This window comes from Trichomycterus rosablanca, chromosome 19, assembly GCF_030014385.1.
Source record: "Trichomycterus rosablanca isolate fTriRos1 chromosome 19, fTriRos1.hap1, whole genome shotgun sequence".
Taxonomy (NCBI): Eukaryota; Metazoa; Chordata; class Actinopteri; order Siluriformes; family Trichomycteridae; genus Trichomycterus; species Trichomycterus rosablanca.
In genome coordinates, this window is record NC_086006.1 from 18,109 (window position 1) to 40,731 (window position 22,623).

At 39.4% G+C, this 22,623-nt stretch overlaps 1 protein-coding gene across 2 annotated transcripts; it reads right to left on the bottom strand.

The window, feature by feature from the left end:
• Positions 1 to 5,252: 5,252 nt before the first annotated feature.
• On the bottom strand, positions 5,253 to 22,092 carry asgr1a (asialoglycoprotein receptor 1a). 2 transcript variants are annotated; one of them, XM_063015546.1, is made up of 9 exons: positions 22,023 to 22,092; positions 17,855 to 17,941; positions 8,287 to 8,397; positions 7,748 to 7,852; positions 6,849 to 6,920; positions 6,615 to 6,689; positions 6,112 to 6,263; positions 5,690 to 5,799; positions 5,253 to 5,602 (listed from the first exon to the last, which is right to left on the bottom strand). In XM_063015546.1, the coding sequence occupies exons 2-9, from the start codon at positions 17,931 to 17,933 to the stop codon at positions 5,449 to 5,451; spliced, it is 858 nt and encodes a 285-aa protein (XP_062871616.1). In that variant the 5' UTR covers positions 17,934 to 17,941; positions 22,023 to 22,092; the 3' UTR covers positions 5,253 to 5,448. The 2 variants fall into 2 exon arrangements, with proteins under 2 accessions (XP_062871616.1, XP_062871617.1); XM_063015547.1 differs by lacking the exon at positions 22,023 to 22,092 and adding an exon at positions 21,762 to 21,840.
• Positions 22,093 to 22,623: the final 531 nt, after the last annotated feature.

Below are 22,623 nucleotides of genomic sequence, written 5' to 3' on the forward strand. Positions count from 1 at the left end.
CACACACACACACACACACACACACACACACACACACACACACACACACACACACACACACACACACACACACACACACGCACACACACTGAGTGAGTGAGTGGGTGGGTGGGTGGGTGAGTGAGTGAGTGGGTGGGTGAGTGAGTGGGTGGGTGGTTGGGTGAGTGAGTGGGTGGGTGAGTGAGTGAGTGAGTGAGTGAGTGAGTGGGTGGGTGAGTGGGTGGGTGGGTGAGTGAGTGAGTGGGTGAGTGAGTGAGTGAGTGGGTGAGTGAGTGAGTGTAAATGTACTTTTGCAGGGGGTCTGACATCATCTTTAGATTCCTCTGGAAGTAAAACTTCTGCTGAGTCACTGCACTGACACTTTCCAGACTCATACACATGTGTGTGTGTGTGTGTGTGTGTGTGTGTGTGTGTGTTTTACCTTGTTAGTATGGGGGTTGAGCATCAGCGGTTTACCCTTTCCTTTAGTATGTGCCCAACAACACACACTCAAACACGGCCAAACACTGACGCGCAGCCTCGACAGCATGATAATACCAACTCACACACACCTGTAGGAGAAACACACAACACTTTTATTACACACACACACACACACACACACACACACACACACACACACACACACACACACACACACACACACAATTACACAATTACTGTGTGATGTATGGAACACTGTTAGCTTACTGTAGTGCTTCGCCTAGCTCTGGTAACCTTTGACCTTTGTAGGTTAAACGGATTCCATTTGTTCAGTCAGTCTGATTAAATACGCCAAAAATATACGGACACCAACTTAATGATGAATGTGGTAGTTTAGAAAGTTCATTTCAACACTGAACTTTGTTTTGTGGTCTCCTGATTCCTCATTAGCGATTATGATTACCTGCAGCTGCTGATCTCTCTGTGCCCATATAAAAATTCTGGTTTGACTGCACACAGACTAAGCCACATGCATTAAATTAAAAAAGTCTGAAAAGCTCTGAACAGATCTAGTGTTACACATCATTACAAGGCAGGGATGTCTTCTGAACAAGTCAAGTCAACTTTATTTATATAGCGCTTTTTACAATAGACATTGTCTCAAAGCAACTTTACAAAATCCAGGACCAACAGATACAAAAACCCCTGTCGAGCAAGCCGAGGGCGACTGTGGCAAGGAAAAACTCCCTGAAAATTACAGGAAGAAACCTTGAGAGGAACCAGACTCAGCAGGGCCCATCCTTCTTGGGTGGCCTGGAGAATACTTTAAATAAATGCACGATTTACACAAAGCATACAAACACAGAATTAAATGATCTAAAAGTTATAACTGGTAATAAATAGATAAATAGATAAATAATAATAGAGTTATTATTCGGTGTAGTCTTCAATAAAGTCTGTAGTGATTTCTTGTCATTCTTGGTGCAATTACTCCAGACCCATCACATCCGGCAGGAGCAGCATAGTTGTCACGGCAGTCTCGACTTTAATCCTTAACCTCGGCGGGTAAACAGGTTTCCATCAGAACGCCTTTGGAGTAAAACAACAAAGAATGTAGTTAATAATGTACAATGCGAGTTGAGTAAAACAGTTTTACAGAGAGTTTCAGACTCCGGCAGCCCTAAATATTACAGCATAACTAAAAGGGAGAGCGAGCAGGTAACAAGGTCATGAAGGCTTTCACAGGACATCAGCGCCCACCTGTCCTACCCAAACCGGAGTGATCGGACAAGAGAGGCAGAACGACAGCAACCCAACATCCCTGATCACCACAAGTTTCTATGACAAAGAACCCCCAAGCTCTGCGCCTTTGTCTATACTAATCAAAAGCCTGAGAAAATAAATATGTTTTTGGTCTAGACTTAAACCTTGAGACTGTGTCCGAATCCCGAACAGAGGCAGGAAGATTATTCCAAAGTTGTGGAGCTTTGTAAGAAAACGCTCTTCCACCAGCTGTGGTCTTTTTAATTTTAGGAACTATAAGTAACCCTGCATCTTGTGAATGAAGTGGACGCGCTGGGTTGTAGTGATTAATAAGTTCACTCAGATACTGTGGTACAGACCATGTAGCGCTTTATAGGTTAGTAAAAGTATTTTGTAATCAATGCGGTATTTAACTGGCAGCCAGTATAGAGATGATAGAACAGGACTGATATGATCAAATTTTTTAGTTCTAGTTAGCACTCGAGCTGCTGCATTTTGAACTAACTGGAGTTTGTTTATGGATCTACCAGAGCATCCAGTTAGAAGAGCATTACAATCATCTAACCCAGAAGTTATAAACGCATGGATCAGTTTTTTGGCGTCATTAACAGATAGTATATTTCTTATTTTAGAAATATTACGCAAATGATAGAAAGCAACTCTAGTAATATTATTAACGTGCGTATCAAAGGAAAGATCTGAATCTATTGTGACACCCAAGTTTTTTACATCTGGGCTGGGAGTAACAGAGATCAAGTTGGTTAATATGTACAGAATACAAATAAGTTGGTTAGTCAAACATTCGTTACCTTGTACTTTAGTCAGTTAAATAAAGTTTCAAAAGACAACCAATCACAGGTTTTTGTCTTCAATGAATTTCACAAAACATCCCAACTTGTCCAGAAATTAGGTTTTAATTTAATTGTAAATAAGAGAATAAAAAGTCTCACTTCTGTAACAGATTTTTAGTCAGTGAACATGTTGTCCCCGCGACTGAACTGCCAGAGACATAACCACAATATCTATTAACAACTTTTGCTGGCAACCACTTGGTGTTAGACAGGCTGGTATTGTCTGACCACTTCCAGGCGTCTCTTGTCAGGCCAATCCAAGCAAACCGTTGATCTTTTCCACTATTGCTACGTTTTCTGTTTCAGTTCTTGAGCTGGCCAGGTCGGTGTGGTACTGTCGGCAGTAATTCACAGCATGTACCTTTCCATGTCAGTGTTCCTCTCTGTGAGAATCAAAACACGTAAGAATATTTTTTAAAAAGCTTTGTTTTATAGCAAATACATGACATCATAAAATGTTGAAAGTTATAATGAAAATAAAGAAAAATTGAGCAAGGGGTGCTTGTTTGGTGCAGCAGCATATTATGCTAGCCCACTGTCGGCAGGATTTGACTCTCAAGCTTTAGTCTCAGCAGTGCCACCGCCCTTGCTGGGTGCTTGTTAGACATGATTGGCTGTGTCACGAGGAGGGAAGGCTGGACTGGGTGTAGCATCCTTGGTGCTTTAATAGTGACTCCCACTGTCTGCAGCTTTTAGACATGCGCTAGTTTGCAATCCTTATTGTGTGTGTTTTCTTTGGTATTTACTGCAAACTACTAGTTCTCTTAAATATTTGTGATTTTATATATTTCAGCTAAAAGTTTATTATTAGATTATGAGAGTTTATTATTAGATTATGAGAGTTTATTATTAGATTATTACTATTAGACGAATGATTTCTGGATCTTCAGGAGAATGTTTGGAATGTTCTGTCCCTCTGCTGCACGCTTGAAAGTTCATTCCTCTCACTTGTTTGTTCTCTTTTGTTATGGATGATATTTTATGTTTTAGTTGGTTGGTTGGTTGACATGTTTTAGTAAAGGTTTGATGTTTCTTGGTTTGTGATGTCACTTCCTTACTAAACTCCAGACCTTCAGCTCCAGCCTGCAATTATTTGTGTGATTCCCCTAAGAGAGAGACTCGGTGTGGCGTAGTGTATCTCTCTGCAGTGTTTACAGTGATGTTGAGCTGGGTGGACTTCATTACTTTGGATGTAGGTGCTGGGTCTGTTTTGCATTAGCTTTGTTTTGTGTTTATGGTGGCAAATAATTTACAACTGAAGTCAGTATGCTCCTTTAAGGTGTCCAAGTCATCAAATGAAGTATTGTAGATGTTTTTTTCTTTTTTAATGCGTTTATAACACTTTGGCTTGAGGCTTGTCAGTTATGAATCATGATTCTTTCACCTGGTACCAACCTGCTCATTGTGGAACCTTTCAAACACTGGAACTTCAACATTTCATAAACGTCTCACTCTTATTCTGCCTCTGTCAAACTTTATTGGAGTCTGTTACAGCATCAAATATAAAAACATAATCCTGTTTTTATTTACACTCAGAGAAATCTTGGAAATCTTTTATTTTTACTTTTATCAGTGAAATAAAGATTGAAGAGAATGAAACACGTCACAGATTCTTCTTTTTACTGAATTTTACCAAACGTCCCAACTTTTACTGGAATGAAGTTTGTAATTAGTTATATAAAACTTCGTTACATGAGTTAATATAACATAGCTCGGCACAGTTTACATCCTTGCATCCCTCACTAGCCCTCACAGACATGGTTTTCTAACTCAGTTTTAATTTTTTAAAGCTTTAGGATCTTCACACTTATTGTGTCTTACCTGCGATAAACAGGAGGATGAAAAGATGTTGCTTTATTCATGATGAACAGATTAATGATGAATCAGTGAGGAGTAAAATTGTTCATGCTAATTTTATTCTTCAAAACAGTTTACACTTTACTCTCATGCTTTTAGGTTTTAAATCCATTGTGACGGTTAAATGCAGTAATGATGTTCTAATATTTCTATCTTGAAAAGAACATTTGCTTAAACTACATTACATTAAACTACTTACATTTTTTATACTAAAAATGATTTAAAGAGCAAAATTCTTGTAAAACTCAACATTACTCTGAGTAATATTATATATAAAGTAGTAAAATCTTAAAACATACCTAAAAAGTAAAGCTGATTCCTGTAGCTGTGCTCACTATGTGATTGTAATGATGTTCTGGAATCTGAGCTGATTTTTACCTTAATGCAAAACATCGTTTCTTATTTCCCTGGATTTGTAAAAGAAAATCCTAAACAGACAATCTGCAGGAAAGTGCAGCAGGAGGATTTATTCTTTTTATTCCCTAATTGTAACCAATGAGAGCCGCAGCCTGTCACCCCCTCCGACATGTGTACGGTCACCAGGCGCTTCTTTTTACCTGCCAGTCTCACAATCACGCACTGCTGTCCCTGAATCGTTCTCACAATCGGCCAGCAGAGGTCGCAGCTGCAGTTATGACAAATGTATTTAACCCCCCTCCCTCAGGCACGGCTAACAGCACATCTCAGATCTTAACAGTGGTCGGTTAGCGCATTAGACACCTTCCGAGAGTCCCAGGGTGTTAACAGTAATCCATACTGTACTGCATACGCTCACCGGCTTTACTGCTGCATCACCCGAACACCATTTACATTCATTTTTTAAACTAGTGGAATTAACTTTTATATCAGACGTAGTAATGAAATGAAAACAATTCTGCTTTATTAAAACATTAAAACATTAAACATTTTATTCTGTTTTATAAAGAGTAAATATACACATTCATACACTGTTTCTGCTGCTAAAACCATCTAAACTGATTCACATTAATGTTATATGTATGCGCACTAACAAACATCACGTGTGTGTGTGTGTGTGTGTGTGTGTGTGTGTGTATCAGTGTGTTAATGCGTGGGCTTTGCACACATAGCGGTAGTTGCGTGAACAGTGATCATCATTGTATCGCCCATCTTTGTGGAAGTGGGCGCAGTCCTCACCCCCTCCCAAACCGTGAGCCATCCAGTTATCAGGCTGACCAGGCATCCATTCCCTGCACACACACACACACACACACACACACACAACAATATTACAATTATGATTATCATTACAATATTATAGTTGTTGTTGTTCTCACCTTTTGTCCATGTGGTACGGGGTTCCATCCAGCCACTCCCACTGTCCAGTTCTCTCATCACTCAGTCCAAGCCAATAATAAAACGGCTTGGTGTGTTTAATCACAAACTCCTACACACACACACACACACACACACACACACACACACACACACACAAACACACAACATCAACACATATGCACACACACACACAGAAAACATCAACACATGCACATACACACACACACACACACACACACACACACACACACACACACACAGATTCTACACAAATGGATTTACATTTATTTCTCACCAGCTTCTGTACAGTGAAAGTGAAAATCAATTTAGCCTAGCTTTAGGTAATGTTAGCATCTCTACGTAACATTAGCATCTGTATGTTTTGTTTGCATCTGTACGGTGTCTCCATCACTTCTCTCACCTTCTCCTCTGGGCTCTTCAGGACGAGCAGCTCGGCGTTTCTCCTCTCACACTCGTCTCGAGCTTCATTCCACGATTTTCCCTCATCAGAGAAATAATAGCAGTTCATCAGGTACAAACTCCAGTCCAGGAGACAGCACTGATCCTCAGTACCTACACACACACACTGAGTGAGTAAGAGTGAGAGTGAGTGTGTGTGTGTGTGTGTGTGTGTGTTTAAGTGAGTGTTGTGTGTATAAGTGAGTGTGTGTGTATGAGTGAGTGAGTGTGTGTGTGTATAAGTGAGTGTGTGTATAAGTGAGTGTGTGTGTATGAGTGAGTGAGTGTGTGTGTGTATAAGTGAGTGTGTGTGTGTGTGTGTGTATGAGTGAGTGAGTGAGTGTGTATGTGAGTTAGTGTGTGTGTGTGTGTGTGTGTGCGAGTGAGTGTGTGTGTATGAGTGAGTGAGTGTGTATGAGTGAGTGTGTATGTGTGAGTGTGTGTGTAGATTTGGTGTGTACTTACGGTTGTTTTTAAGAGCGCTGATGCTACATTTCATCTGAGCAACAACTTCCTGTGTGTTCTTCACTTCAGTAAAGACTACACACACACACACACACACACACACACACACAGTTATTCATACAGTTATACATACTCAAACACACAGTAATACACACATCACAGTAAAACACACACACACACACACACACACACACACACTCACACACATCAGTAATATGAATAATAAATCCATACAGTTGTTGCTCTGAGTTTGCAGTGAGTTCACACTGATCTTCATCTGATTTAACTTCTGAACAACGTCATCACCTACAACACACACACACATACAATCATATGGTGTATGTCTGTGCAAACAGCATTTCCAGAAAAGTTGGGACGTTTAGTTTCAGGCAGTAAAAAGAAGAATGTGTTACGTGTTTCATTCTTTATTTCACTGATAAACGTAGAAAGAAAAGATTTATAATGTTTCTCTGATTAACTTCATTCTGGTTTGTAAATAGAAGCAGGTTTAGAATCTGATGCTGTAACTCCAGAAGAGTTGGGACGGAGGCAGAATGAGAGTGAGACGTTGATAGAATGTTTGAAAGGTTCCACAGTGAGCAGGTGAGTCGGTACCAGGTGAGGGAATCATGATCGGGTATGAAAGGATCCACCTGGATCAGGATCAGTCTGTACAAGCGATGATGGGGCGTGGCTCACCACCGTGTTCCAAACTTCATCAGAGAATCAATCAGTTCAAACTGATAATTTCTCACTGCAGAATTATAAATTATTTAATCTTTCACCGTCTACTGTACATGATATTGTGGAAAGATTCAGTTAATCTGGAGAGTCTCAGCACTGCAGGAAAAAACGTCATGATACTGTAGTTAATATAAATACTGTACAATTCGGGAGCGCTTTAAAAAACCATTGTTACTTAACACAGGCCACCACTGCATCAAGAAACACAACCTGAACCTCTATTACATTGTGTGTGTATGTTTGTGTGTGTGTGTGTGTGTACTTTATGTGATGTGTGTGTATGTTTGTGTGTGTGTGTGTGTGTACTTTATGTGATGTGTGTGTGTGTGCTTTATGTGATGTGTGTGTTTATGTTTGTGTGTGTGTGTGTGTGTGTGTGTGTATCTCACCATGTTTCTCCAGTTGTTGGATCCTGGTGATCAGAGCTAAACTGAGCTGAGTTACATTTTTCACTTCTTTCTCTATATCAGAAAACCTGCTGTCCACCCGCGACTCTACACACACACACACACACACACACACACACACACACACACACACACACATACACACACACATACACATAGAAACCATGTATCAGAAGTTAAATGATAAAATAAAGAATTAAAATATGGTGCCCAGGTGGAGCAGCAGGATATTCCACTAGCACACCAGCGCCGAGATTCTGAACTCCTCAGTTCAAAACTCGGCGTTGCCACCGGTTGGCTGGGCACCATCTAGCGGGCATAATTGGCAGTGCCTTCAGCAGACATTAATTGGCCACCGTATCTGCTAGGGTGGGATGACCGAACTATGTGGGTGGGGTCTTCAAACGAGGATTCTCTTGGTCTGTTCCACCTGCTTATTATTGACATGTTGGTTCATTTAGCTGTGCAGACTGGGGCTGAAATTGTGTGTGTGTGTGTGTGTGTGTGTGTGTTTTACTCACTGGTTAGGGACATGGAGATGATGAGTGAGATTAGTAAAATGGTTGAGATGACCACACAAGCCCACTGTAACCAGCGAGATCGGCCAGAGGGTGCTGCAGGTACGCTGAAGTCTAACAAACACACACACACACACACACATACTGGTAATTATGGTATATGAGGACACCTGACTCAGTACCTACTTTATGGGGACACCACTTTCCACATATGCTATCAATGTGCAAGTAACTCCCAAAAATGTATTTAAACCTGCTAAAGATACATCCAAATTAGAATCACCTTTTTATTTTAAAATCATGGAAATATCATATACCTGACATTTTACAGCCTTATAGAGACATGACCTAAAGAGTGTTTAAAAGGACACGCATGGTTTATCAGCACACACCACATACACAAACACAAACATGAGCAGATACTGTCTTAAGAGGACAATCAAAGGCATAAAAGGACACATAATCTGCCTGTCTTTTCAATCTAATGTAACCAATATTTTAAAGACAGCTTTGTTTTGGCCAATCTGTCATTAATATATATATATACAGTGCCATCAGAAAGTATTCACACCCCTTCACTTTTCCCACATTTTGTTATGTTACAGACATATTCGAAATCCGATTTGAGTAAAGTTTTCTTTTTAAAAAATCTACACGAAATAGCCCATAATGACGAAGAGAAAACATGTTTTCAGACATTTTTGTAAATCTTTTAAAAATGTAAACATTTAAACATAATAGGTACATAAGTATTCACACCCTTTGATATGGAACTCAAAACCATCAAAAGGGATTTTTGTGAGGAGACTATTGGAAGTAGTTTTCAACAGGAATAACTATCTTAAAAACAGTATCTAAGACACTTTTTAAACAAAAAAATGTGCCCTTCTAAAATGGGAAATTCTGCTGTCTTGCATTTCTCGCACTCCAATTTTGAAGCCAAACGACCCTTTGTGGTTTGAATACGACCGATATTTGAAATGCCTCATTACAGCAAGGACCTCCTTTGTTGTCCATGGCCTCCAAACTACTTTCCTTCTTGTCACTGTAGTATCAGGTACACCATCTACCAATGAAAAAGCCAAAAAGTCAAACAGAATATAGAATCCACAGACACCTGTAACACCCATTTCTTGTATTAAAAGCTGGTTCAATACTTGAACCAAATAACATTATTCTATAGCTTTAGTTATTCCATAACTAAAATAAACTGTTATCTACTGTGTAGACAAGTTCAAAAATATGGCAAATAACATCCTGGTCATCAGGTTAAAAATTCGCCAATCACACTAGAGAAACAGTAAAATCCACTTTCAAAATCACCAAAACGAATGTTTTCAGTTGTTCTTAAGTGCTGATGAACATGCCCTTATACCTTTTACAGTCTCCAATTAAGAACCCCTGAAAAAAAACCCTGCAAGGTCTATGAAAAATCAAATATAAATCATGCATAATAAAGTGGCATGTGGATAACAAATAATGGTGATAAATCATGTGGATATATGTATCTATATTGTAGGTGTTACAAGTACTGTAATGATCACTGTATTAGTACAAAAGTCAACACAGTATCCTGAAATACAAAATCAGCAAACCTTATGAAGCAGCTTTAAGTCAGGTATACAAAAACACACAAATGCCTTAGTCGAGCACAGAATAGGACACAACGCTGAACCTACAGTGTATCACGAAAGTGAGTACACCCCTCACATTTCTGCAAATATTTCATTATATCTTTTCATGGGACAACACTATAGACATGAAACTTGGATATAACTAAGAGTAGTCAGTGTACAACTTGTATAGCAGTGTAGATTTACTGTCCTCTGAAAATAACTCACAGCCATTAATGTCTAAATAGCTGGCAACATAAGTGAGTACACCCCACAGTGAACATGTCCAAATTGTGCCTAAAGTGTCAATATTTTGTGTGACCACCATTATTAGCACTGCCTTAACCCTCCTGGGCATGGAATTCACCAGAGCTGCACAGGTTGCTACTGGAATCCTCTTCCACTCCTCCGTGATGACATCACGGAGCTGGTGGATGTTAGACACCTTAAACTCCTCCACCTTCCACTTGAGGATGCGCCACAGGTGCTCAATTGGGTTTAGTCCATCACCTTTACCTTCAGCTTCCTCAGCAAGGCAGTTGTCATCTTGGAGGTTGTGTTTGGGGTCGTTATCCTGTTGGAAAACTGCCATGAGGCCCAGTTTTCGAAGGGAGGGGATCATGCTCTGTTTCAGAATGTCACAGTACATGTTGGAATTCATGTTTCCCTCAATGAACTGCAGCTCCCCAGTGCCAGCAACACTCATGCAGCCCAAGACCATGATGCTACCACCACCATGCTTGACTGTAGGCAAGATACAGTTGTCTTGGTACTTCTCACCAGGGCGCCGCCACACATGCTGGACACCATCTGAGCCAAACAAGTTTATCTTGGTCTCGTCAGACCACAGGGCATTCCAGTAATCCATGTTCTTGGACTGCTTGTCTTCAGCAAACTGTTTGCGGGCTTTCTTGTGCGTCAGCTTCCTTCTGGGATGACGACCATGCAGACCGAGTTGATGCAGTATGCGGTGTATGGTCTGAGCACTGACAGGCTGACCTCCCACGTCTTCAACCTCTGCAGCAATGCTGGCAGCACTCATGTGTCTATTTTTTAAAGCCAACCTCTGGATATGACGCCGAACACGTGGACTCAACTTCTTTGGTCGACCCTGGTGAAGCCTGTTCCGAGTGGAACCTGTCCTGGAAAACCGCTGTATGACCTTGGCCACCATGCTGTAGCTCAGTTTCAGGGTGTTAGCAATCTTCTTATAGCCCAGGCCATCTTTGTGGAGAGCAACAATTCTATTTCTCACATCCTCAGAGAGTTCTTTGCCATGAGGTGCCATGTTGAATATCCAGTGGCCAGTATGAGAGAATTGTACCCAAAACACCAAATTTAACAGCCCTGCTCCCCATTTACACCTGGGACCTTGACACATGACACCAGGGAGGGACAACGACACATTTGGGCACAATTTGGACATGTTCACTGTGGGGTGTACTCACTTATGTTGCCAGCTATTTAGACATTAATGGCTGTGTGTTGAGTTATTTTCAGAAGACAGTAAATCTACACTGCTATACAAGTTGTACACTGACTACTCTAAGTTATATCCAAGTTTCATGTCTATAGTGTTGTCCCATGAAAAGATATAATGAAATATTTGCAGAAATGTGAGGGGTGTACTCACTTTCGTGATACACTGTATCTAATTAGGAACAGATTTTAAAAATCTAATATTTATTTACTGGGATGTCTAACTCCAGATGGTCATGACACAAGACACTTTGAGAAGCAAATGCAATAATCATTTGATCCATCCCCTTATTTATGAAGAGCAAAAAAGTACAAAATAAAATGTACACAGAACATCGACACTGTTGTAAAAAAATATAAATTAGAAGTAATCCTAAATAAAACCAAGTAACGATCACTGACTATCTACAAATACACTCTGAACAATCCCACATCCAGCTCTTACAAACCCAATCATGTCCTCACAAACCAGCCATCAGTCACGTTCACTCATACACAAACTACTTGGCTGATTCAGACAACTACACAACACAATTATACACAATGCTGAGCTTCAGAGTGTATTTGTAGATAAAGTTAGTGATCGTTACTTAACGTTTTGCATGGTTTTATTTAGGATTACTTCTAATTGATATTTCTGCAACAGTCATGTTGGTGTACTCTACAACAATTGTGTTATCTCCTTCTAACTAGATAAACGATGACCTTGTGTTTGCTTCAAGTAACGCAACAATTCAAGACCATCTTGAATCAGACATCCCGATAAATAAATATTTCACTCAATGCAGTCTATTCATAATTAGATCAGCTCAACATTGTGGCAGTTATGAGGGATGTGTGTTTGTATACCTGACTTGAGACTGCTTTATAAGAACACAGTTTGGTTTGTGAGGACTTGGTACAAAAGTCAGCACAGTTTCCTGAAGCACAGAAACAGTGATCATTACAGTACTTGTAACACTTTGAGGAGTGATTTAGATGTCATTTCATATTTGTATTCATTATGTTTAAATTGTGCTCTGTATGATCTATGTACAGTCAGTAGGCTAAGTAGTTTGTGTATGAGTAGACGTGACACATGGCTGGTTTGTGAGGACATGATTGGGTTTGTAAGGACTGAACACGGCTTTGTTTATAGTGTATTTGTAGATCAACTTAGTGACCATTAACGTTTTGCATGAAAAAAACGGAACCTGAAGAGGTATAATGACATTTTGTCAGTATTTAAGAACTGGGTATAAATCAGTTGTGGTGTGCTCTACAAATAGACAAACATCCATTTCAAGAACATGGAGGATTTGATTTTAAATTCCATATTTCACTCAGACAGAGCAAATACATAATTATATGCCTTGGTTTATCAATAAATACTGACTGTAGGTTTAAATAATGCATGTTAGGGTTAATGTAAATTTAACTCTTTTACGTATTCAACAAATATGTTTTGTTGTTTATCTCTGTAGATGCCATTAGAAAAGCCTCTTGTAACATTGTTCTCTGAAAAGCTCTTTAATCCGCATTTACATGTAACTCTTAGTGCAACAGAGACATCTAGCAGCTCACCTAATGAGCTAAAAGTTATTTATCTTAATAATAATTGTGTTGTGTAGTTGTCTGAATCAGCCAAGTAGTTTGTGTATGAGTGAACGTGACTGATGGCTGGTTTGTGAGGACATGATTGGGTTTGTAAGAGCTGGATGTGGGATTGAGTGTATTTGTAGATAGTCGGTGATCGTTACTTGGTTTTATTTAGGATTACTTCTAGCTGATATTTCTGCAACAGTCATGTTGGTGTACTCTACAACAATTGTGTTATCTCCTTTTTCTCACTAGATAAACGATGACCTTGTGTTTGCTTCAAGTAACGTAACAATTCAAGACCATCTTGAATCAGACATCCCGATAAATAAATATTTCACTCAATGCAGTCTATTCATAATTAGATCAGCTCAACATTGTGGCAGTTATGAGGGATGTGTGTTTGTATATCTGACTTGAGACTGCTTTATAAGAACACAGTTTGGTTTGTGAGGACTTGGTACAAAAGTCAGCACAGTTTCCTGAAGCACAGAAACAGTGATCATTACAGTACTTGTAACACTTTGAGGAGTGATTTAGATGTCATTTCATATTTGTATTCATTATGTTTAAATTGTGCTCTGTACGATCTATGTACAGTCAGTAGGCTAAGTAGTTTGTGTATGAGTAGACGTGACACATGGCTGGTTTGTGAGGACATGATTGGGTTTGTAAGGACTGAACACGGCTTTGTTTATAGTGTATTTGTAGATCGTTAGTGACCATTAACGTTTTGCATGGTTTCATTAAGGATTACTTCCTACTGGTCTATAAGAGCAGGGATTGGTTTATAAGGGTTACCACAACATAACTATTTTCTGTAGTTGTCTGAATCAGCCAAGTAGTTGTGTATGAGTGGACGTGACTCATGTCATGTTCTCACAAACCAGCCATTTGTCATGTGTACTCATACACAAACTACTTATAAAGCAGTCTTAAGTCAGGTATACAAACACATATCCCTCATAACTGCCCAAGTCAAGTACAGAATAGGACCACACACAATTTTGAGCTGATCTAATTATGAATAGACTGCAATGGGTGAAATATTTATTTACCAGGATGTCTGATTCAAGATGGTCTTGAATTGTTACGTTACTTGAAGCAAACACAAGGTCATCGTTTATCTAGTGAGAAAAAGGAGATAACACAATTGTTGTAGAGTACACCAACATGACTGTTGCAGAAATATCAGCTAGAAGTAATCCTAAATAAAACCAAGTAACGATCACCGACTATCTACAAATACACTCAATCCCACATCCAGCTCTTACAAACCCAATCATGTCCTCACAAACCAGCCATCAGTCACGTTCACTCATACACAAACTACTTGGCTGATTCAGACAACTACACAACACAATTATTATTAAGATAAATAACTTTTAGCTCATTAGGTGAGCTGCTAGATGTCTCTGTTGCACTAAGAGTTACATGTAAATGCGGATTAAAGAGCTTTTCAGAGAACAATGTTACAAGAGGCTTTTCTAATGGCATCTACAGAGATAAACAACAAAACATATTTGTTGAATACGTAAAAGAGTTAAATTTACATTAACCCTAACATGCATTATTTAAACCTACAGTCAGTATTTATTGATAAACCAAGGCATATAATTATGTATTTGCTCTGTCTGAGTGAAATATGGAATTTAAAATCAAATCCTCCATGTTCTTGAAATGGATGTTTGTCTATTTGTAGAGCACACCACAACTGATTTATACCCAGTTCTTAAATACTGACAAAATGTCATTATACCTCTTCAGGTTCCGTTTTTTTCATGCAAAACGTTAATGGTCACTAAGTTGATCTACAAATACACTATAAACAAAGCCGTGTTCAGTCCTTACAAACCCAATCATGTCCTCACAAACCAGCCATGTGTCACGTCTACTCATACACAAACTACTTAGCCTACTGACTGTACATAGATCATACAGAGCACAATTTAAACATAATGAATACAAATATGAAATGACATCTAAATCACTCCTCAAAGTGTTACAAGTACTGTAATGATCACTGTTTCTGTGCTTCAGGAAACTGTGCTGACTTTTGTACCAAGTCCTCACAAACCAAACTGTGTTCTTATAAAGCAGTCTCAAGTCAGGTATACAAACACACATCCCTCATAACTGCCACAATGTTGAGCTGATCTAATTATGAATAGACTGCATTGAGTGAAATATTTATTTATCGGGATGTCTGATTCAAGATGGTCTTGAATTGTTGCGTTACTTGAAGGATCCATCATCATCAGTGGCATCAATGCTGTTGAAAACAAAAGAATTAGTAGTAATTAAAAAAAAATAATTAATCAATCAATTAATTTTTCCAACCTTAAAACTACAAATGATCTAACCTTCACACTTTCTGTGAAAGCAAGAAACAGAACTTTTATAAACCTACATTGAAAAATCTGAGTGCTCACCAAACAATTTCTCTATTGTGTTTGAAATCTTGTTCCCCAAAAGAGTTAGCATCTTTTCCTGTGATTAGCCGTCCTTTGTACTGTAAAATAAAACTTCCTTTCTCGATATTTACTTTTGCAAATATGCTACGACCTGAAAGAGGTCAGCAAAAAATAAATTAAATTAAAATTAGGTGACATTTCCTCAAGCAGATATTCTGACAATACTACTCTTACCTCATTCTGTTGTTAGTTACTTGACTTTTGCATAAAAAGCTAACCATCTTTATCTTAATTCCTAAATCCTTTTAAGAACCCTTTTGAAATCAACTGGCCAAATATAATTTAAAGAGAAAGGTTTTGTACTGTTATTTACTACTTGTTTATTAGGATTTTAACATCATGTTTTACACTTTGGTTACATTCATGACAGAAACAGTAGTTACTCATTACACAAGATTCATCAGTTCAAAAGTTATATATAGTACAGTTCACAATATTTATATATATATGTATATTGTCTCTAATTCCCCTCATTTGCATGTCTTTGGACTGTGGGAGGAAATCCAAGCGGACACGGGGAGAACATGCAAACTCCACACAGTAATAAGATAATATATAAAATTATATATATAATGTATGTAATATGTATGTATTTTTCCTTAAAAAGGGGCTATTCTAAGAAATAAAGTTGTTTTCTAACGTCTCACCTGCCATGTAATGTGAATTACACATATAGTGTCTGGCCCTTTAAGAATGTTAAGTGCACTATAGGGGTATAGGGAGCGAGTGTGTAGGGAAGAGATCTGAAATGGCACAGTGTTTCTGTTCTGTTAATCAGCGTTCTGCTTCATGTACTTTTAAGAAACGCAAATCACCACATTTCAAACTAATTAATGTGTATTATTTTTACAAATAGGTGTTTTTAGAGGATATATTCAAAATAAAATACATACCAGGAGATTCACCTCCTGAGCAACTCCTCTGGAGCTCCGCTGTATGTGTTCAGGCTCCTCCGGGCGCGCGGCTGTGTGTATATTTTGGCGGGAGTGTGTATCCAGCTGACGCTCTAACTCACGATTTTGTTGATACACAAGCGCTTACACAAAACCGGTCTGAGGTTTACCGGGACCGTTCTTAAATAAACCAGTAGCCATCGAACCGTTTATCATTTATAATATCTAACTACTGTAGTAGTTGTGTCTCAGAACTACCTACAGATCCAGTCTACTTTTATAAAGTGAAAATCATTATAGGCTTAAAAAAAACAGCATTAAACATGCAGGATTTACAGGGACACCAAAAGTGTCCTTATAAACCCAGAGTCCCCATAATGCTGGTATGTATTCAGGAATATTGTCCCCATAAGTCATACATACCAACACACACACACACACACACACACACACACACACACACATCGCTTTAACTAATGAACACATCAAATATCAGAATGAGAAGAAATTGTGAGGGACAGTGAGTGGTGCCGTGGTCACTGGAACCCCTGAGATATCCAGTGAGCAGCAGTTCAGTCAGTTTAGATTTATTTCTTCTTTGTTCTTTGGGTAATTAAATCTGTCATTGGGACACGTGAGATGCTTATGCTAGTGTTTTAAACGCACTCACTGTTCCCCTGTGGAGTCATTTTTTAAAGCGCTTCTGAAGGGAGGGTTGTGTTAATCCCAGGAGCACAAAAACACACGTGATGATTCAGGGCTGAAGCAGTAAAGGAATAAAGTGAAGCGTCAAAATACTAAAACACATAAAATCTGAGTCTACTCAATTCAACAACACCCTAACCTAACCCTAACCCCAACCCCAACCCTAACCCCACACAGTCAAAATAAACTCACAGTGTTTTTATATGACAAGGTGCAAAATTTCTTCTTAGCATAAGGTGGCAGTTTGTGTTTTCTTTCAAACACAGACAAGAGACCACTGTTCCATGTACTAACAATGATCTTAAGAAGACATTTTGCTAGAAAGATGCTTTAAGTGACAGTCATGTAACAAAATCTGTTCCGGTTCCAAGACCTTCACCATGATAATGTCTGGATTACCTTCATCTACTTCCTCTCATGACAGGAAGTGTAGCTCAACACTTTACATTTACATTTTCAGCATTTAGCAGACACCTTTATTCAAAGTGACTTACAGTACAGTTACAGTATACAATCTGAGCAATTGAGGGTTAAGGGCCTTGCTCAAGGGCCCAACAGCTGCAACCTGGCAGTGGTGGGGCTTGAACCAGTGACCTGATTACTAGTCCAGTACCCTAACCACTAGGCTACGGCTTGTCTAGTATTTTTTAATTCCTGAGGAATAAAATCACATTTTAGAACGTTCTACATCGTCTGAAACTAAAAGAAGTCCAGAAGGGTTAGGGTTAGTGGCTGTGTGTGTGTGTGTGTGTGTGTGTGTGTGTGTGTGTGTGTGTGTTTGTCATGCCAGTAAAGCTTCTTTTGAGTTTGAGTGTGTGTGAACTCTGACCTTTTCTCCAAAACGTGGTGCTGTCGCTGCTGTCGAACTCATCGTGATCACTGCTGCTGACCGCTGAGGAGTCTCTCATTGTTACAGCTATACACACACACACACACACAAATACACACACACACACATAATACACACACACACACACACACATACACACATATATATATATACAGTGTATCACAAAAGTGAGTACACCCCTCACATTTCTGCAAATATTTCATTATATCTTTTCATGGGACAACACTATAGACATGAAACTTGGATATAACTTAGAGTAGTCAGTGTACAGCTTGTATAGCAGTGTAGATTTACTGTCTTCTGAAAATAACTCAACACACAGCCATTAATGTCTAAATGGCTGGCAACATAAGTGAGTACACCCCACAGTGAACATGTCCAAATTGTGCCCAAATGTGTCGTTGTCCCTCCCTGGTGTCATGTGTCAAGGTCCCAGGTGTAAATGGGGAGCAGGGCTGTTAAATTTGGTGTTTTGGGTACAATTCTCTCATACTGGCCACTGGATATTCAACATGGCACCTCATGGCAAAGAACTCTCTGAGGATGTGAGAAATAGAATTGTTGCTCTCCACAAAGATGGCCTGGGCTATAAAAAGATTGCTAACACCCTGAAACTGAGCTACAGCATGGTGGCCAAGGTCATACAGCGGTTTTCCAGGACAGGTTCCACTCGGAACAGGCTTCGCCAGGGTCGACCAAAGAAGTCGAGTCCACGTGTTCGGCGTCATATCCAGAGGTTGGCTTTAAAAAATAGACACATGAGTGCTGCCAGCATTGCTGCAGAGGTTGAAGACGTGGGAGGTCAGCCTGTCAGTGCTCAGACCATACGCCGCACACTGCATCAACTCGGTCTGCATGGTCGTCATCCCAGAAGGAAGCTGACGCACAAGAAAGCCCGCAAACAGTTTGCTGAAGACAAGCAGTCCAAGAACATGGATTACTGGAATGCCCTGTGGTCTGACGAGACCAAGATAAACTTGTTTGGCTCAGATGGTGTCCAGCATGTGTGGCGGCGCCCTGGTGAGAAGTACCAAGACAACTGTATCTTGCCTACAGTCAAGCATGGTGGTGGTAGCATCATGGTCTTGGGCTGCATGAGTGTTGCTGGCACTGGGGAGCTGCAGTTCATTGAGGGAAACATGAATTCCAACATGTACTGTGACATTCTGAAACAGAGCATGATCCCCTCCCTTCGAAAACTGGGACTCATGGCAGTTTTCCAACAGGATAACGACCCCAAACACAACCTCCAAGATGACAACTGCCTTGCTGAGGAAGCTGAAGGTAAAGGTGATGGACTAAACCCAATTGAGCACCTGTGGCGCATCCTCAAGTGGAAGGTGGAGGAGTTCAAGGTGTCTAACATCCACCAGCTCCGTGATGTCATCATGGAGGAGTGGAAGAGGATTCCAGTAGCAACCTGTGCAGCTCTGGTGAATTCCATGCCCAGGAGGGTTAAGGCAGTGCTGGATAATAATGGTGGTCACACAAAATATTGACACTTTGGGCACAATTTGGACATGTTCACTGTGGGGTGTACTCACTTATGTTGCAGCTATTTAGACATTAATGGCTGTGTGTTGAGTTATTTTCAGAAGACAGTAAATCTACACTGCTATACAAGTTGTACACTGACTACTCTAAGTTATATCCAAGTTTTATTTCTATAGTGTTGTCCCATGAAAAGATATAATGAAATATTTGCAGAAATGTGAGGGGTGTACTCACTTTTGTGATACACTGTATATATACAGTCATGGCCAAAAGTGTTGGCACCCCTGAATTTTTTCCAGAAAATGAAGTATTCCTCCTAGAAAATTATTGCAATTACACATGTTTTGTTATACACATGTTTATTTCCTTTGTGTGTATTGGAACAACACAAAAAAGCAGAGAAGAAAAGGCAAATTTGACATAATTTCACACAAAACTCCAAAAATGGGCCGGACAAAATTATTGGCACCCTTTCAAAATTGTGGGTAAATAACTTTGTTTCAAACATGTGATGCTCGTTTAAACTCACCTGTGGCAAGTAACAGATGTGGGCAATATAAAAATCACACCTAACACCAGATAAAAATGAGAGAAGTTGACTCAGTCTTTGCATTGTGTGTCTGTGTGTGCCACACTAAGAATGGAGAACAGAAAGAGGAGAAGAGAACTGTCTGAGGACTTGAGAACCAAAATTGTGGAAAAATATCAACAATCTCAAGGTTACAAGTCCATCTCCAGAGATCTTGATGTTCCTTTGTCCACGGTGCGCAACATAATCAAGAAGTTTACAACCCATGGCACTGTAGCTAATCTCCCTGGACGTGGACGGAAGAGAAAAATTGATGAAAGGTTGCAACGCAGGATAGTCCGGATGGTGGATAAGCAGCCCCAATCAAGTTCCAAAGAAATTCAAGCTGTCCTGCAGGCTCAGGGTGCATCAGTGTCAGCGCGAACTATCCGTCGACATTTGAATGAAATGAAACGCTATGGCAGGAGACCCAGGAGGACCCCACTGCTGACAAAGAGACATAAAAAAGCTAGACTGCAGTTTGCTAAATGTATGTGAGTGAGACAAAATCCTTCTTGGAAAACGTCTTGTGGACAGATGAGACCAAGATAGAGCTTTTTGGTAAAGCACATCATTCTACTGTTTACCGAAAACGGAATGAGGCCTACAAAGAAAAGAACACAGTACCTACAGTCAAATATGGTGGAGGTTCAAAGATGTTTTGGGGTTGTTTTGCTGCCTCTGGCCCTGGGTGCCTTGACTGTGTGCAAGGCATCATGAAATCTGAAGATTACCAAAGGATTTTGGGTCGCAATGTAGGGCACAGTGTCAGAAAGCTGGGTTTGCGTCCTAGGTCATGGGTCTTCCAGCAGGACAATGACCCCAAACATACTTCAAAAAGCACCCAGAAATGGATGGAAACAAAGCGCTGGAGAGTTCTGAAGTGGCCAGCAATGAGTCTGGATCTAAATCCCATTGAACACCTGTGGAGAGATCTTAAAATTGCTGTTGGGAGAAGGCACCCTTCAAATATGAGAGACCTGGAGCAGTTTGCAAAAGAAGAGTGGTCCAGAATTCCAGTTGAGAGGTGTAAGAAGCTTGTTGATGGTTATAGGAAGCGATTGATTTCAGTTATTTTTTCCAAAGCGTGTGCAACCAAATATTAAGTTGAGGGTGCCAATAATTTTGTCCGGCCCATTTTTGGAGTTTTGTGTGAAATTATGTCAAATTTGCCTTTTCTTCTCTGCTTTTTTGTGTTGTTCCAATACACACAAAGGAAATAAACATGTGTATAACAAAACATGTGTAATTGCAATAATTTTCTGGGAGAAATACTTCATTTTCTGAAAAAATTTCAGGGGTGCCAACACTTTCGGCCATGACTGTATATATATATATATATATACACTGTATACATGATTATAAAGAAATTATTGTAACTTGTGTGTAGATGTGTAGTGTAAGACAGTGTGTGTATTTCTGTGTGTGTAGAGCAGATGTACAAGTATGTGAAATTTTGTGTGTGAGTGTGTGTGAGTGTGTTATACATAAAAGTTTTTTAACATTAATATTACAGGTTTATATTATTACATATTTATAGTTTATGTATTATTAATATTATATATATATACTGTGTGTATGTTTTATTAATATTATATATGTATGATTATAGATGTATTATTAATATTATATATTTATAATTATAGATGTATTATTAATATTATTTATTTATAATTATAGATGTATTATTAATATTATTTATTTATGATTATTTGATGAAAATGTATTTTCTTCTGTTATCATCTCTGTTACTGATTTAATTAAACTAAAAACAGGAATAAAATCAAATCTAAAGTTATAAATGTTAATTGTTAAATGAATTACCATCTCTTTATCCTGGTCAGGATTGCAGTGGGTCAAGTTTCTTTCTAAAATTACTGAAATTTCCAGTGTAATTTACCACTGTTCCACCTGAGCGGCCACTAAACAGCCTCATTACAATAAATTCATGTTTGATTGTGATAAATAATCACAACGATACAAACGAGCACCAACAGAGTGGAGGGTGATCATTACACCCTAACCCTACACCCCCCCCCCAAAAAAATAATGTTTTATAATCAAATATTCAACAGCTTTACTCACCTCCAACCAGCTCTCAGATCATCTGCACTGTGTGTACATGTGTGTGTGTGTGTGTGTGTGTGTGTTTACTGTGTTACGTAATAAAATAAACAGTGATAAAGTTCAGAAGCACATTTTGATCAAAAGATTCCACATCTAACCCTAACCCTAACCCCCCCACTCCACATTCTCTTACTGAACACCGCTCCTTACTTCTGTGTGTGTGTGTGTGTGTGGGGGGGGGGGTATAGTGTGTGTGTGTGATGGTGTGTGTGTGTGAGTGAGTGTGTGAGAGTGTGTGTGTGAGTGTGTGTGTAGTGTGTGTGTGTGTACAGTGTGTGTGTGTGTGTGTGTGTAGTGTGTGTGTACAGTGTGTGTGTGTGTGTAGTGTGTGTAGTGTGTGTGTACAGTGTGTGTGTGTGTGTAGTGTGTGTACAGTGTGTGTGTGTAGTGTGTGTGTACAGTGTGTGTGTGTGTACAGTGTGTGTGTGTGTGTGTGTGTGTACAGTGTGTGTGTGTGTAGTGTGTGTGTGTGTACAGTGTGTGTGTGTGTGTGTGTAGTGTGTGTGTGTAGTGTGTGTGTAGTGTGTGTGTGTAGTGTGTGTGTACAGTGTGTGTGTGT